Source organism: Myxine glutinosa, chromosome 4 (assembly GCF_964187855.1).
Source record: "Myxine glutinosa chromosome 4, kmMyxGlut1.1, whole genome shotgun sequence".
Taxonomy (NCBI): Eukaryota; Metazoa; Chordata; class Myxini; order Myxiniformes; family Myxinidae; genus Myxine; species Myxine glutinosa.
In genome coordinates, this window is record NC_136264.1 from 58,896,309 (window position 1) to 58,913,224 (window position 16,916).

At 47.7% G+C, this 16,916-nt stretch overlaps 1 protein-coding gene across 3 annotated transcripts in view; it reads right to left on the minus strand.

Moving 5' to 3' along the window:
* LOC137424679 (period circadian protein homolog 1) overlaps positions 1–16,916 on the minus strand; it is a 92,551-nt gene that overhangs the window by 917 nt on the left and 74,718 nt on the right. For all 3 annotated transcript variants that reach the window (XM_078775771.1, XM_078775772.1, XM_078775773.1), the window contains 5 exons: positions 16,440–16,820; positions 1,408–2,333; positions 910–1,084; positions 590–755; positions 62–210 (listed from right to left, as the gene is read on the minus strand). In XM_078775771.1, coding sequence (XP_078631897.1) covers positions 62–210; positions 590–755; positions 910–1,084; positions 1,408–2,333; positions 16,440–16,820 — 1,797 coding nt within the window. The remainder of the gene's footprint in view (positions 1–61; positions 211–589; positions 756–909; positions 1,085–1,407; positions 2,334–16,439; positions 16,821–16,916) is intronic.

Here is a 16,916-nt window from a genome sequence, read left to right on the forward strand (position 1 = left end):
TTTAGCAATAAGGGGCTATATAATACAGCATTGTGTGACAGCGTATACTGACGAAGCATACCTGGATATTGACGGCTTTTGGAAGACCACCCTTGTTTATCCATGGGTGGACCCATCAGCTGATGCTTCTGCTCATCAGATAAATGAGGCTGATGTTTCTGCATGGCCTTAAGTTTCTTGCAGTCCTCCTTCAGCACAGCCGCAATGTCCCTAAATGACCAGGAACAAATGACGTGCACACTCTATTGGACTTTGCGGTTAGGGGGAAATGCAGGCGGGGGGGGGGGGGATGTCAGGGATATTAAATAAAATTCCTTAAACCACAGATGGGATGAAAGCAATGATTGAACGCAAAATGCGATACGGGAAAAAAATTGAAACAAGCAATTTAAAATGTCAAGGTGTACGTGAGTCCACAAACGAATGACTAAACTGTAAGCAAGGATAAACATGCACAGAATTTGTGCAAATAATCACAGTTAGTGTTAATACCGATTCAAAAATGTTTTCTTCACAAGTAATCTACAACTGTTTTTCCTTGTAATACTTAAGTGCTTATGTAGTGGATAAAGTTTAAAGAGGTTATTACCTGCTGGGCAGTTGATATTTCAACATGATGCTCTCATCTGTATTGGCCATAAGCAGCCACATTGGGTCCTGTAACCTGCATTGTTGCAGCTCGTGATCGATGCACATCTGGAAAGTTTCTGACGAGTCGTTACTGGCAAAGTACTGGCTTGTGTTGCTTGTACTTCCTGCAAGAGATTCCAAAAGTTTGTTGCAGTGGATGTTTCCTTTGCTCTTAAATTAGTAAACGCATTAAAGACCACTCATCGAAGAAGAGTTTGTTGTGGAAGAACTGCAGAAGACTGAAAAACAAAAGAGACGAGGATAAACGTAGTTATTTACCCATTCCGCTGCCAGACAAGATGTAGCCATTCGAACCAAGCGAGCCGCACCCAGAAGACCTCGAGCCGGATGTTCTTGAAGTAGCTGAACCGGTACCCGAGCATGAATCTTCTTGAAGCAGCAGATCAAGGAAGTCATCAGATGTTGAGAGAACTTCTTCACATGGTGCTTCCTCCTGTCGTGTCCCAAAAGGAAGCCTCCAATGTTGGTACGATCACGATACAATTCAAATTACTAATCCGACCAGGTTTGAACAAATTCCTGTTGCCAGGTACGATTTGTCTTTGCAATATGGTATCTTTTCATACTTGGAATACTGTACTAATAATTAACAGCATAAAAAGGTACAGCATTTGTAATTGCTGCAACTGAAAGCCATACTGTACAAACCACTTCAGGCAATGTACAGTATTACAACTCCTTCAACAAACGTCCGTAACCTACTCAAACCTTCAAAATATAAGGCTCAAAATTGTGAAAGAAAATTGGTATCCTCACCCTCTGTTGTTTGCGAGGTGGATCAGGCCAAGTTCCAGAATTTTGTCGCTCTGGTGCTCGAGGAGTGTCTTCCAGGTTGAGAAGGTTGAGCTGAAGTGGTGAACTGCAGCACGATTGATCAAACAGAGGTTGGTCACCCGGAGGGGGTGATATGATCACGGAGGGACGAATTGAAGCTGGAGATCCTTCGAGACCAACATCCATAATCAAGGGTTCGTCACAGGAGGTGGACGGGCCAGAAGATTGGCTCAGAGGGATGCCAGGAGGTATAGGTGTACCACTAACAGGAGTGGAACTTGCACCATAAAATGCCATTGGTTGTGTCGAGTAGATTCCAGAGGCTTGGTGAGACCCAGGAACTCCTGCATAAGCATTTGTCCCGGTGGCCAACATAAAACTCGAAGGCACAATGATTGGGAGATATGGAGACAAATGCGGTTGGGACATCTGCTGGGGTTTAAGAGGTAAATGCGGTTGGGGCATTTGCTGCATTCGAAGAGAAAAATGCGGTTGGGGCATTTGCTGGGTTCTATCCACCATGTTAGGGTTCATGCTGGGGTAACAGGCTGTCTGGAAATTTGGCAGAAAAGGCATTGGATAGGTAAGCTGGCAATGTGCAGGTTCCAAGGGTTGCATGAAGGATGTGGGATGAGGGGTATTCAGCGTCGTTATACCAGCCATGACAGGTCCACTGGCTGTGCAAGAGGTCGACCATGACTGCGTGGAAGCCGAGAGATTGGCAAGGTGTTCACTAGGTTGAACCCTTTGTGCTAATGCTTTTTCTGCTGTTGGCAAAGGTGGAGGTCGTTTGCTTTCAGGAAAGGCATGCTGCTTAGAGCGTTTGGACTTCAACTTTCCAGCTTTGGTGCCACTGGCTCTCTGCCCACCTGCTTGCAAGCAGTGATGTGAAATCCCACGCATTTCAGCTGGAAATGAAAAAAAAAATTAGTCTTCAAGTTCATTAAAACTTCTAATTCGGTAGAAGCATTCATAGTTTATAATACCCAGATGATTCAAAAACCCTCCAGGTACACTGAAAATTCATATATATATATATGTATATACATATATACACATACACACTACATGGTTAAAAGTATGCGGACACCCCTTCTAATGAGTGGATTTGGCTGTTTCAGCCACACCCATTGCTGACAGGTATATATAATCAAGCACACAGCCATGCAATCTCCATAGACAAACATTGGCAGTAGAATGGGCTGTAATGAAAAGCTCAGTGACTTTCAACGTGGCACCGTCATAGGATGCCACCTTTCCAACAAGTCAGTTCATCAAACTTCTGCCCTGCTGTAGCTGCCCCAGTCAACTGCAAGTGCTGTTATTGTGAAGTGGAAACGTCTAGGAGCAACAACAGCTCAGCCACGAAGTGGTAGGCTACGCAAGCTCACAGAACAGGACCGCCGAGTGCTGAATCGCGTTGCACGTAAAAATCGTCTGTCCTCGGTTGCAAGACTCACTACTGTGTTCAAAACTGCCTCTGGAAGCAACATCAGCACAACAACTGTTCGTCGGCAGCTTCATAAAATGGGTTTCCATGGTCGAGCAGCCGCACACAAGCCTAAGATCACCATGCACAATGCCAAGCATCGGCTGGAGTGGTGTAAAGCTCGCCGCCATTGTACTCTAGAGCAGTGGAAACGCGTTATCTGGAGTGATGAATCACGCTTCACTATCTGGCAGTCCAACGGACGAATCTGGGTTTGGCGGATGCAAGGAGAACGCTACCTGCCTGAATGCATAGTGCCAACTGTAAAGTTTGGTGGACGAGGAATAATGGTCTGGGGCTGTTTTTCATGGTTTGGGCTTGGCCCCTTAGTTCCAGTGAAGGGAAATCTTAACGCGACAGCATAAAATGACATTCTAGATGATTGTGTGCTTCCACCTTTGTGGCAACAGTTTGGGGAAGGCCCTTTCCTGTTTCAACATGGCAATGCTGCCGTGCACAAAGTGAAGTCCATCCAGAAATAGTTTGTTGAGATTGGTTTGGAAGAAATTGACTGGCCTGCACAGAGCCCTGACCTCGAACCCATCGAACACCTTTGGGATGAATTGGAACGCCGACAGCGAGCCAGGCATAATTGCCCAAAATCAGTGCCTGACCTCACTAATGCTCTTGTGGCTGAATGGAAGCAAATTCCCGCAGCAATGTTCCAACATCTAGTGGAAAGCCTTCCCAGAAGAGTGGAGGCTGTTATAGCAGCCAAGGGGGGACCAACTCCATATTGATGCCCATGATTTTGGAATGAGATGTTCGACGAGCACATACTGGTGGTCCACATACTTTTGGCTATGTAGTGTGTGTGTATGTATATATATATATATATATATTATATATATATATATATATATATATATATATATATATATATATATACAGTATATATAATATATATATATATATATATAAATAAATATTATATATATATATATATATATATATATATTGTTGCGAATATGGAATTTGGCCTCCATATCCGCTTGTAAATATTCCCCTATTTCTCCAATACTCCCCAACTTTCCCCAATCCCCCATTCCCTAGTCCCATTGCATGTAAATAACACTCAGTAGAGCCGACCTTCCCCTTATTCCCCCATTAAATGTCGTGCCCAGGTCCACCGCACCACACGTAGACAACTTTCGGACATCTTGCTAGTTATTCTTAATCTATGTCAGTTAAGGACTCGTTTCCATTAATTCTGACTCTTCGTTGCACCAGAATGTGATTATATGGCATCAGTAGTGAGTTTAGGACCTTTCCCATACCTCCTCCCATCTTCTTCCCCAACAATTACAACAACAACAGAGGAGATGGCGGCGGCGCGGGGGAGGATGCGTCCTCACACCGGCTCGATTAGCGCCATTGACCACGCGCTCCACGGGGTTACCACGGAGGGGCTGGCTGTCAGCTCCTCCTCAAGGGCGGAGCCTGGTAACCCCCCGCACCCAATCAGAAGGGCGGACCGATTCCATCTGGGGCGGCGCTAGCGAGCCGAGGGCGTGTCACTCCCCGCCGGATATACGTGGCGACTTAGCGGACGTGACGAGAGATGCGCCCCCAGCTGGAGAAAGAGGTACCTGCGAGCGCTGAGTCAGATGCGCCCCGCCTGAGAAAGAACGTTGCCTGCGATCGCTGAGAGAGAAAGACCCGCCTGAGAAAGAACGTCCCCTCCGAGCGCTGTGACCTCCCCGCATCTTTGGACCGGACTGTACCCTGCTTTGAGCCAAGAGTGCACCTTGAGCCATCGATACCCGCTTTCCTGCCATCAACCCCCGTGTGAGTCAGCCTTGTCCCGTTTACCTGTCGTCTGTTGGGGTCAATATAAGAGTGTGTCTAAGTGCCTGTCTTCCTGTGATATACCTCTAGCCCCTGTAATCTAACCTTTCCGTACGAATATAATTGAGAATCGAAACATTGGTGTCTGTCATTATAATCCAGCCGGGTGTCTTCTTTTCCTTTATTGATCCAGCGTAGCGCGGCTCCGTCAACGTCGAGTATAATCGGGTAATTTGTGCAGACACGACGGCCATTCCGCTCGGCCCACCTTAACATCAAAGTCGTGTCTGTAACAATTGGTGTCGAGGAGTGAGATTCGGACCCGGGACTAAATTAGTTAGGCCCAAATTTTGGGAGGGAAAATCGATTCGGAGCGCGTACTGCGCTCGACAAAATCGATCCGGAGCGCGGTCCCGCGGTTACTGCGCTCGACGAAATTATAACAGCAAAATTTGGATTTGTGTTTCGAAACTCGAATTTTGAAAGTCGCGCTATGGCGGATCAAGACGGCTGGGGTCCGGTAGGGGAGAGTGAAGCAGGGTCGGTCCAGGACCAAAGTGAGACACGTGAGGAGAGCGAAACAGCGGGGGTAGCAGACGCGCGAAATGGCGCCTCGCTGGTCACCGCGCCGGCGACCGTGACAGCGCCCCCGATGGATTTGAACTCGTTTTTCATACAAATGAAGGCCTTTATGGCCCAGAATAGCAAAGAAATGGAAAGCAGAATGAGGGAGCAAATGAAGGCTCAGAGTGAGCGATTGGGGGTAATGGGAAACCAAATGGGGGTAATGAGGGACGAAGCGAGGGGTACCGGTGAGGAGTTAGACAAGAAATTTGGGAAGTTCGACAATAATTTTGAAGGGTTAGACAACGGGATAAAAGAGGTGAAAAAGGGGTTAACGGGGGTAGAAAACAGAATGGCCGCTCAAGAGAATCAAATGGAAGGGATGCAAAAAGGGTTAGAGGGGTTAGAAAACAGTATGGAAGGCAAATTGAGGGACATGAGGGACCAAGCGGAAAGGGAAGTTAACCAAATGGGGCAGCAGATAGAGGGGGTCAGAATGGGGGTAGAAACCAAACTGGATGCTCACAGGGAGGAAATGGAGCAGATGAGGGTGGCATCTGGGCAGGAGATGCAAGTGATGGGAGAAGAGATCAGAAGAGGAGTGAGTGAGGAGGTCGGAGGAGTGCGCGAGGAGGTGAGGCACTGTAAGGAGCACATGGAGAAGGAGGTGAGAAAGGGGACTGTAAAATTGCAAGGGGGCATAGAGGACCTGACGCAGGAGGTGGAACAGCTGACGGAGGGACAAAAAGGACTAACGGAGCAGGTTCAAAGGAACACTGCGGTATTAGGAGGTTTAAAAGCGACACAAAACGACATAAAAAACGACTTAATAGCGACAAAGAGGGAATGTCAGATGGTACGTGAGGGACTGACAACGAGGTTGGACGAGGTGATAGAGGTAATGGAGACGAAGGACCGGCAGGTGAGGACGCACCTGGAAACGGTCAAGGTAGCCATGGAGGATGAGCTTGAGGAGACGTACCGGGGAATAAAAGAGGTGAAGCACAAATTAGAAGAAGTGGAAGAAGGGATGAGTGAAATTAAGAAGCGACGGAGAGGGGATAAGAAAGAGATAAAAGAGGAGATAAAAGAATTGGTCCAAAGTCTGTGTTTGGATCGTGATGATGTGCTCATTAACCGGATGAGGGATTCGCAGGTGATGGAGGAGAAGCGAAGAGGAAGAGGACCCGGTGTAAGTGGTGACCAATATGGTCGTGCGTATGATGCGCCAGGGGATTTAAGGAGCTTGGGGGTCGAGATGGACCCGGGTGTTCGTGAGAGGCCGTTGGTGAAGTGTGCGACAGGTCTGGTGTGCGAAAGAGGAGGTGTGCGAGAAAGTCCGACTCTGGGGTGTGTGAGGAAAAAGTGCGTGCCAAGGAGTGAGGGTGCTGGCGAGAGTGAGTCGGTCGTAGCGCGTGTGCGAGGGAGCACATGGAAGCGTGGGGTGGTGAGTGTTACAGAGGGTGTAACGGGAGAGTGTGCGCGAGAAAGGTGTGTGACGGACAGGTGCATGAGGAAAGAGTGCGCTGTCAGAAGTAAGGAAGAGTGTCCACCTGTGGTGAGTGTTACAGAGGGTGTAACGGGAGAGTGTGCGCGAGAAAGGTGTGTGACGGACAGGTGCATGAGGAAAGAGTGCGCTGTCAAGAGTAAGGGTGAGTGCGCTGTCAAGAATGGAGGTGAGAGTAGTGAGAGTGACATGGAGCGTGAGTTAGTTGTGACAGGTGAGAGAGGATGTACACCTGGGATGGAAGGATGCACACCTGGAATGGTAGAGCGTGAGTGGGAATGCACGCTGGAGTTGGTGGTGAGGCACGTGGTTGGGTGTGTGAATGAGGGCACACCTGTGATTGTCACAGAGGAGGTGACCGAGGAGGGGGCGCGAAGAGGTGTTTTGGTGAGGTGTGCTACGAACGAATGTGTGCCAAAATGTTCGGTGGTCAGGTGTGTGACCAAGGCTGTGAGTGGAATGAGTGTACCTGGGTGTGTAAGGAAAGGTACGAGGAGCATGGGCACGGCTGGATGTGTGAGCAAGGAACGGGCTGCGGGGTGTAAGCGTCCAGGTGAAGCATCGACGTTAGACGGGATAGAGGTTAGGTCGACTTTTAGCCGAAGCAGGCCCTCGGTGCGTGCCGGGCCTCGCTTTGAACGGCCGCGTCCAGGCTCCACTAGGCGGAGCTGGCAGCCCGATAGGAAGGGTCGTTATGGCGACCACGTTTTGTTGAGACGTGCCGGCAGGTCGAGATCGGGACATTGGATGGCTCCACGCCGAGGTGATGTGTGGGATCTCGGCACGGGTAAACCCCCGTCCCTGCACCGAGTGCCGGACGCATCCAGCCGCTGGCACAAAACAACCAGCATCCATTGCTTGGCTTTACGAAGCCGGGCTTTGGACAGGGATTGGCGCACCGAGAGGTATTAGTGAGTCGACTGGGTGATGAGGTTAGTGTTTTGGACCCAAAATTAGAGAAAAACAAAATTTGATGATTGGCAAAGGATTGGCAGTAGTGATTGGCAGATGATGGGCAGTGATTGGAAAATTTTTGAATTGTTGGATTTGGACGAGCGAAATTGGTAGTGAGAGACCCCCGATGTGGTGGGATGGCAAAACCACCATCCTTCCCATATGGGGGGGGGCAAAGGAGCAATAGCTTATGGGGTGTATGGCAGTGAAAACTAGCCCGGGTGGGTTAGGATATTGTGTGTAGGGATCTAGAGAAGATGACCTTAGGTAACGTTAAGGTTAGTTAGTGACTGATACCTGTAGTGGGGACGCAGGTAGATTAGTGTGGATGATAATGACGTGGGAGCGCAATAGTTTAAAGGGACGACTGGGAAGCGCAAGTTTCAGAAGGGAGTAGTTAGCTGAGATGATGCCGTGTGTGTGAGGATGGAACAGGTGTGATTGCACAGGTGTGCAATTGGACAGGTGTGTGGAGCCGTGTATGAGTAGTGAGTGTTGTGGATCAGCGCGAATGCGCTTGGGGAGAGAAGGGTGCAGGTGGCACCAGGTGTGAGAGCACAGGTGTGCAGGTACAGGTGTGTGGAGAGAGTTGGAGTAAGTGGTACGGAGTGGTGTGCATGGTGTGAAGGTGTGAATGGGGGAAGAGTGGACCCCCATCACGGATACCCGGGGCGGGTAGTGTAAGTGTTAGGTAGAGGGTACAGGTAAATTGTGGTTGGATATTGGCATTTGTGGTGCGGTTGCAGAATGGTGTTGTGGATGGGTGCATTAGTGTTGTGGAAATGGCTGGGCGTGTAGCCTGTTAGTGTGTGTAGTTGGTTGGGCACTCCACCACTGTGAGGATGTCGGCCAGGTGAGGCCGCAGGTGGGCTCTGGGAGCCGGTAGAGTTGTGGATGGGGCCCGAGGATCCGGAGGATGGACCCGGGTAGCCCAGTGCCAGAGAGGGCACCGAGTGGGGAGAGTGCCAGAGGGCCTTCCCCAGGTAGTTAGGTTAGGGTAAGGAGCAGGTAAGCTCGGAGGCAACTGCAGTGGTGGAGGTGTGCAGGTGGGTAGACCCACTGGGAGAGGTACACGCCACAGCCCAGAAATTGTGCGAGGGCACCGGGAGATGAATCGGGGGAGTGAGACCCCAAATTGAAGAGCACCACAGTTTGGCCAATGGGAATTGGTTTTTAGAACCCATAGTGTAAGAGGGCCAATGGTTTGGCCGGAGAAAGACCCCGGGTAGTGTAAAGTTGTAAAGTCATTTAGGAAATAGTTAGGATTGATGAACCTGTCGCACCATACGCAGCCACTTACCTGTGGTGATGATGATGACTCCACACCTGTGTTTTCTTTGTTTGTTGCAGGAAATGAGATTGCTGTGTGGATTTGTGAGACGCATCACGACGTGGATGAGACATTGGGGTGATTCCATCTCTCCCTCCCTAGGAGGGACTGATGTTGAATTGGTAATGGCAAATTTTGATGTTGAGTTGAAAATGGCAAATTTAGATGAAAGTTGAAAATGGCAAATTTGATTGGTTAGGAGGGAGAGAAGACGAATTTGGTTTATGGGAGGAACGGGGAAGACAGTAGGGATGTTTGTTGATTTGTAAAGTAGATGTTTATGGGTAGTGTTGTGTTTTGTGGATACAGTAAGGGGTAAGGGAGGGGCCATGTAGGTTACCTGGTTGGGGGGGGGGGGGGAGCGTACGGTAGGAACGTACCTGTCTCACCTGGTTCCCATGTGCCCCCAGTGTGCATCACCTTACATTGCGTGCACTTTTGCGCCCTTACCACCTTACTCACTTGTCTGCTTCTTTTGTCTCCCACCTCCGAGGATCTGGCTTTGGGGTAGAGAGAGGGGAGAGAGAGGTGCTGGCTGCGCAGTTGTGGGCCTGCACTTTCGCTGTTTGCTGCCGGGATCGATACACCATATGGACCGCAATGTTTGTGGCCACCCACAATGGACCGCAGTTCGTTTGCGGCCAAGCACCACCCGGGGATGGACCTATGGGTCAACGTGGCACCTATGCCATACAGGTGAACCACTTTTAGTTAACACCAAGTGCACCACAAGAAGAGCAAGAGACACCTGCAGGGTTAGGGGTTGTCGAATTTATTTTTATTCCAATGAACAATGGTGACTGCACCGATTGGTGGTGGGGTGGTGCTTTTGATGCTGGGACGGGGTGCTCTGCACGTTATTAAAGGCCGTCGGCCACAGAGCACTCGTGGGTTGGTGTATCGATGTTGGCAAGCGCGCTCTCTCTATGCATAACATCTGCATGTGTTCCTCCAAAAACAGGTCCTGGATCGTAGTGTAAATAGCAGCGTAGTCTTGTAAATAATGCTCCCTACCGGCTGTATGTTTAGTTTGCGAATTCTTTCCGGATTCGGTTATCCTGTGGGTGTGTTTCTGTGAGGAGAAGGGTGCAACGTCGCAGGGGGACATATTTACTCATTTGTGAATATCTGTAAAACTGTCGCACTCAGGGTAGAGTTAATAGTAGAGGGAACTACATTGCGTGCCACACTAAAGTAGGTAAAAATTTATCGGGTCGGGCCGCCCCGAGGGTAGAGAAGGGTGCAATGTTGCGAATATGGAATTTGGCCTCCATATCCGCTTGTAAATATTCCCCTATTTCTCCAATACACCCCAACTTTCCCCAATCCCCCATTCCCTAGTCCCATTGCATGTAAATAACACTCAGTAGAGCCGACCTTCCCCTTATTCCCCCACTAAATGTCGTGCCCAGGTCCACCGCACCACACGTAGACAACTTTTGGACATCTTGCTAGTTATTCTTAATCTATGTCAGTTAAGGACTCGTTTCCATTAATTCTGACTCTTCGTTGCACCAGAATGTGATTATATGGCATCAGTAGTGAGTTTAGGACCTTTCCCATACCTCCTCCCATCTTCTTCCCCAACAATTACAACAACAACAGAGGAGATGGCGGCGGCGCGGGGGAGGATGCGTCCTCACACCGGCTCGATTAGCGCCATTGACCACGCGCTCCACGGGGTTACCACGGAGGGGCTGGCTGTCAGCTCCTCCTCAAGGGCGGAGCCTGGTAACCCCCCGCACCCAATCAGAAGGGCGGACCGATTCCATCTGGGGCGGCGCTAGCGAGCCGAGGGCGTGTCACTCCCCGCCGGATATACGTGGCGACTTAGCGGACGTGACGAGAGATGCGCCCCCAGCTGGAGAAAGAGGTACCTGCGAGCGCTGAGTCAGATGCGCCCCGCCTGAGAAAGAACGTTGCCTGCGATCGCTGAGAGAGAAAGACCCGCCTGAGAAAGAACGTCCCCTCCGAGCGCTGTGACCTCCCCGCATCTTTGGACCGGACTGTACCCTGCTTTGAGCCAAGAGTGCACCTTGAGCCATCGATACCCGCTTTCCTGCCATCAACCCCCGTGTGAGTCAGCCTTGTCCCGTTTACCTGTCGTCTGTTGGGGTCAATATAAGAGTGTGTCTAAGTGCCTGTCTTCCTGTGATATACCTCTAGCCCCTGTAATCTAACCTTTCCGTACGAATATAATTGAGAATCGAAACATTGGTGTCTGTCATTATAATCCAGCCGGGTGTCTTCTTTTCCTTTATTGATCCAGCGTAGCGCGGCTCCGTCAACGTCGAGTATAATCGGGTAATTTGTGCGGACACGACGGCCATTCCGCTCGGCCCACCTTAACATCAAAGTCGTGTCTGTAACAATATATATATATATATATATATATATATATATATATATATATATATATATATATATATATATATATATATATATAATATATATATATAATCGTTAGATTAAATAAGACACGGACTTAGCTTCAGGACGTCGATCTTTAATTGTCGACAAGCTTTCGACCAACAAAGGTCTTCTTCTGAGTCGGCCCCAAGTTCAACGGAAGTTCAACTTGGGGCCGACTCAGAAGAAGACCTTTGTTGGTCGAAAGCTTGTCGACAATTAAAGATCGACGTCCTGAAGCTACGTCCGCGTCTTATTTAATCTAACGATTATTTATTCAATACAAATGAGACGCCCTGCTCGTACTTTGGAGTTTCTACTATTTCTTACAGTTATATATATATATATATATATATATATATATATATATATATATATATATATATATATTGTTGCGAATATGGAATTTGGCCTCCATATCCGCTTGTAAATATTCCCCTATTTTCTCCAATACTCCCCAACTTTCCCCAATCCCCCATTCCCTAGTCCCATTGCATGTAAACAACAATCAGTAGAGCCGACCTTCCCCTTATTCCCCCATTAAATGTCGTGCCCAGGTCCACCGCACCACACGTAGACAACTTTCGGACATCTTCCTAGTTATTCTTAATCTATGTCAGTTAAGGCCTCGTTTCCATTAATTATGACTCTTCGTTGCACCAGAATGTGATTATATGGCATCAGTAGTGAGTTTAGGACCTTTCCCATACCTCCTCCCATCTTCTTCCCCAAACAACAACAATAACAACAACTACAACAACAATTACAACTACAACAACAACTACAACAACAATTACAACTACAACTACGACTACAACAACAGAGGGGCGGGGAGTGTGCGTCCTCACACCGGCTCGGTTACCCGCCATGACCATGCGCTCCACGGCGTTACCCCGAAGGGGCTGGCTGTCAGCTCCTCGTCAGGGGCGGAGCCAGTAACCCCCCCCACGCACCCAATGAGAAGCAACGTGCCGATTCCATCTGGGGCGGAGCTAACGAGCCGAGGGCGTGTCACTCCCCGCCGGATATACGCGGCCCCGCGCCGGATGTGACGTCAGATGCGCCTCAGCTTGGAGAGAGAAGCCACCGCCACCCCCAGCGCGACGATACCTCCCCGCATCTTTGGACCGGACCGGACCGTACTGTACCCTGCCCCGAGCCCAGGAGGACCTGGAGCCATCGATACCTGCCTTTCCTAGCCATCAAACCCCCGTGTGAGTCAGCCGTTGTCCCGTTTGTCTGTCGTCTGTCCGGGGTTAATATAAGAGTGTGTCTAAGTGCCTGTCTTTCTGCGATTATACCTCTAGCCCCTGTAATCTGACCTTTCCGTACGAATATAATCTCCTCCGGAGGTCTTGAGAAACGAAACATTGGTGTCGTATTGTGTTATTGTAATCCAGCCGGGTGTCTTCTTTTTCTTATTGAGCCAGCATCGCGCGACTAGTCAACGTTCGGGCACAATCGGGTAACTTGTGCAGACGTGGTCATACCATAAAACCGCTCGGTAAATAACATCCAAGCCACGTCTGTAACAATATATACACACACAGTACACCACATGGCCAAAAGTATGTCGACACCCAAAAATCGAACATCTCATTCCAAAATCATGTGACGTGCTGCTACATTCGCGCCTCGTGTATTCACGGTAAAAATTTTTTATATATATACAGTCACGTGAAAAAGTAAATACACCCCATGTAAAGTTTTGACTTTTTCAACATATTTCAACATACAGCTATTTGATCTTCATTTCAACAATATCGATAGATAAAGGTGATATAATGTAACAAATATCATGAAACATTTACATTTTGTAGTCCATTGTATAATTTGAATAAACATAAATGGAAATTTCGCAAGTGGAAAAAGTAAGTACACCCTTGGCTCTAATAGGTGGTATTGTCCCCTTTGGCAGAAACAACCTCAAGTAGGCGTTTCTTATAACTGTCAACCAGTCTCTGACATCAACTGGGAGAAATTTTTGCCCACTCCTCCATGCAGAATTCTTTCAGCTGTGTGATGTTTGAGGGGTTTCTTGCATGCACAGCTCGTTTCAAATCCCCCCACAACATCTCGATGGGATTTAGATCAGGGCTTTGACTTGGCCATTCCAGAACCCTCCATTTCTTTCTTTTCAGCCATTCCTTGGTGGATTTACTGGTATGTTTAGGGTCATTGTCATGTTGCAAGGTCCACCTTCAGTTGAGCTTCAACTCTCCGACAGATGGCCTCACATTATCCTCAAGCACCCTCTGGTACAATGAAGAATTCATAGTGGATTCTATGATGGTGGGCTGCCCAGGCCCTGATGCAGCAAAACTGCCCCAGACCATAATATTTCCACCACCATGCTTTACAGTTGGTATCAGGTTCTTGTGGTCAAATGCTGTCTTTGGTTTTTGCCAAACATGTCTTCTGGTACTTTGGCGAAATAGCTCTACCTTTGACTCATCTGTCCAGAGCACATTGTTCCAGATGTGCTGGTCTTTGCCAAGGTGTTCATTGGCAAACTTTAGTCTTGCCCTGATGTTCTTTCTGGACAACAAAGGTTTCCTCCTGGCACACCTCGCATGTAGATCAAACTTGTGCAACCTCTTTCTAATGGTAGACTCGTGCACTTTGACATCAACAGTGGCAAGAGCTACCTGTGGGTCCCGTGATGACATTCTGGGGTTCTTAGAGACTTCTTTCAGCATCTTGCGGTCTGCTCTCGGGCTGAACTTGCTGGGACGGCCTGGCCTGAACAAGTTGGCAGTTGTTTGGAATCTTCTCCACTTGTAAATGATCTTCCGGACAGTCGAATGATTGATTTCAAATTGTTTGCAGATCTTTTTAAATCCCTTCCCAGACTCGTAGGCATCTATAACGTTCTTTCTGAAGGCCTCAGAGAGCTCTTTTGATCTCGGCATGGTGACGCCACACACTTCAACAACAAAGAGCAAACCAAACGAAATGTCTGAGGTTTAAATGAGAGAGGTTCCTCCAAGATCCTCTCTAGCGATGTTCTAATCATTTGCACCTGAGCTGGTGCACCTGATTCTAATTTTAGGTATTTGAAGTAGTGATAAATGTAGGGGTGTACTTACTTTTTCCACATGCAAAATTTGCATTTATGTTTATTTAAATTGTACAATGGACTACAAAATGTAAATGTTTCATGATATTTGTTATATTATATCACCTTTATCTATCAATATTGTTGAAATGAAGATCAAATAGCTGTATGTTGAAATATGTTAACTTTACATGGGGTGTACTTACTTTTTCACGTGACTGTATATGTATATATATATTTTTTTTACACATCAGAACTAGTCTCCTATATCCACCGTCGCTGATATTAATTCAACCTGGGAATTCTTGTGAGAATGGGAATTCTTCTTCAGAAACCTGCTCTCTCTTATGCACAAATTGATCACATCTCTTCAATTGTCTTACTATCTCCTCCTGCTCTTGGTACTCTGAATCCTGTGGTGGAGCAGTTGCTTTAAAACAACTTGCATTCTCTGCCTGGAAGGCAAATCCAACTGAAGCCAACCTCAGATCATTCCACAAATCTCACAAGAAATGTGTCTACTCTCCCGAGAGCCAGAAAACAGCATCTATCCAACCTCAAGAATGAGCATTCAAACTTGTCTCCTTCCTCCAAAACCTGGTGGTGCCTTGTCAAGACTTGCACCCTCTTGCCCTCTCCATGCTTTGACACCCTCAGGTATCTGCAGGACACACGCGGTCCACCAGCCACCCCCTCGTAGTGTAACTGCCTAAATCCAGAATCACTGCTCACCACTCATTTATTCCTTCTTTTTTTTTCTCCCCCACCTGTGAAACCACCTTCCATACTCTCTTCAATTTCATTCTTCCCTCCAGGTGTTCAAGACAGCTGTTCACCACCATCTCAAGTCATCCCCCATACAAAATAATGATCTGTCCTACACCCATTAAACCACCCACCAAACTCCCAAACATTTTGCTTATGTATCCATCTTGTCCACGCTTTGCATTTTCCCTTACCCCTCATTGTTACCTGCATCCCTTGTTTGTCCGTCTCAATCTATTTTCTCCATGCTCCCTGCTGTTGGTGTTTCCCCTTTCTCCTGTTGTTCCCTTTGTTATGTTGTCATGATTTGTTCTGGGTCATAGTTCTTCCACAAGCCAAGATCATGTAGTTAAAAAAAATATTTTTTAACCCCCATTCAAACAATGCCTCCACATTCGCGGATTCGACATTTGCAGCATTTTCCAATAACGTATCCCCTACGAATGCTACCGGCTTTGGTCTTAACTTCACCCATCTCTCCAATTCAAAGCTCTCGGCATCTCCCATAAAGAAGCAGAAGGACAGAGCCTGTCCATCCCTCATTGGAGACAGGCTCGTGACTTCTCTTTTCTATTGCCTCAGTTATGCAGTCTTGCTTTCAAGCCTTCTTTCGTCCGTCATTGATGCTCTTTTAGCCTTATGTCCATCTTCAACCCCTCCAGGATGCATGTGCTCTTCCAGCGACCCGCTCCTTGTTAACCCTTCACTATTCTAGGGATACCGCTCACCTCCATTCGTTTCTTCCTCTTTTATCACACATATGGAACTGCCTCTGAGTCAGTGCAGTCCTACTTCCCACCAGTCTCACCAGTGTAGTCTCATACACAGTCTGACATCCCAACCTATGATCTGCTCTACCATCATTAACCCTCCCCAGACCCACTGCCCTTCCCTACAGGGTTTGCATCTCTCTCAATCTCAGTCTCCATCCCTATTATAATTATAAGCCTAAATAAACGCTCTTTTATAAACCTAAATTTTGTACAAATAACCATATAAAGAAACGTTTTGCAGAATCACCATACAGGTACAGGTATTTTAGCACAATAGAAAAGGTTTTTCTTTTGGTAGATTTTAGTGCAATGGAAGAAGTGAGGGAGTGGGACGTAAGTTTTGGTTAAAAAGAAACACATGGGTTGCGTTTTCTTACCTTTCACACCAGAGCGTCCTTGGTGCTGACTGGATAGGCAAAAGCGGTGTGGAGAGCCGAATGCCCAGATGTGGCTAATGTCTTGAGACAAGAAGCGCTTGATGTAAGACTGCTCCTCTTTCAGTGTGTGTACTGACAGCACCTCTTTGGTGAGTCCCACCTTCTTGTATTCATCCTTTTCTTTTTCTCTCTGCTTCCCTTTGTCTTTTTCTTTCATATTATCCTGTTGTTTATCCTTCTCCTTAGTTTCAGCCTGCAGGGCAGCAGTCACTAATGGTGCTCTGAGAGGTGCTTGAGGAGGTCGAGGAGGGGGTGGGGGTGGTGTGCCATAATTGTGCCCCTCCGCTCCCCTGGCCGGTATTTCTTCCAGCATCATCATTTCTGCACACGGGTCAAGACAGAATATAATTACATTATATTTGCACTGTGCTGTAGTATTGTTTTATTTTGCTAGCAATTCATCACCAAAATTCACAG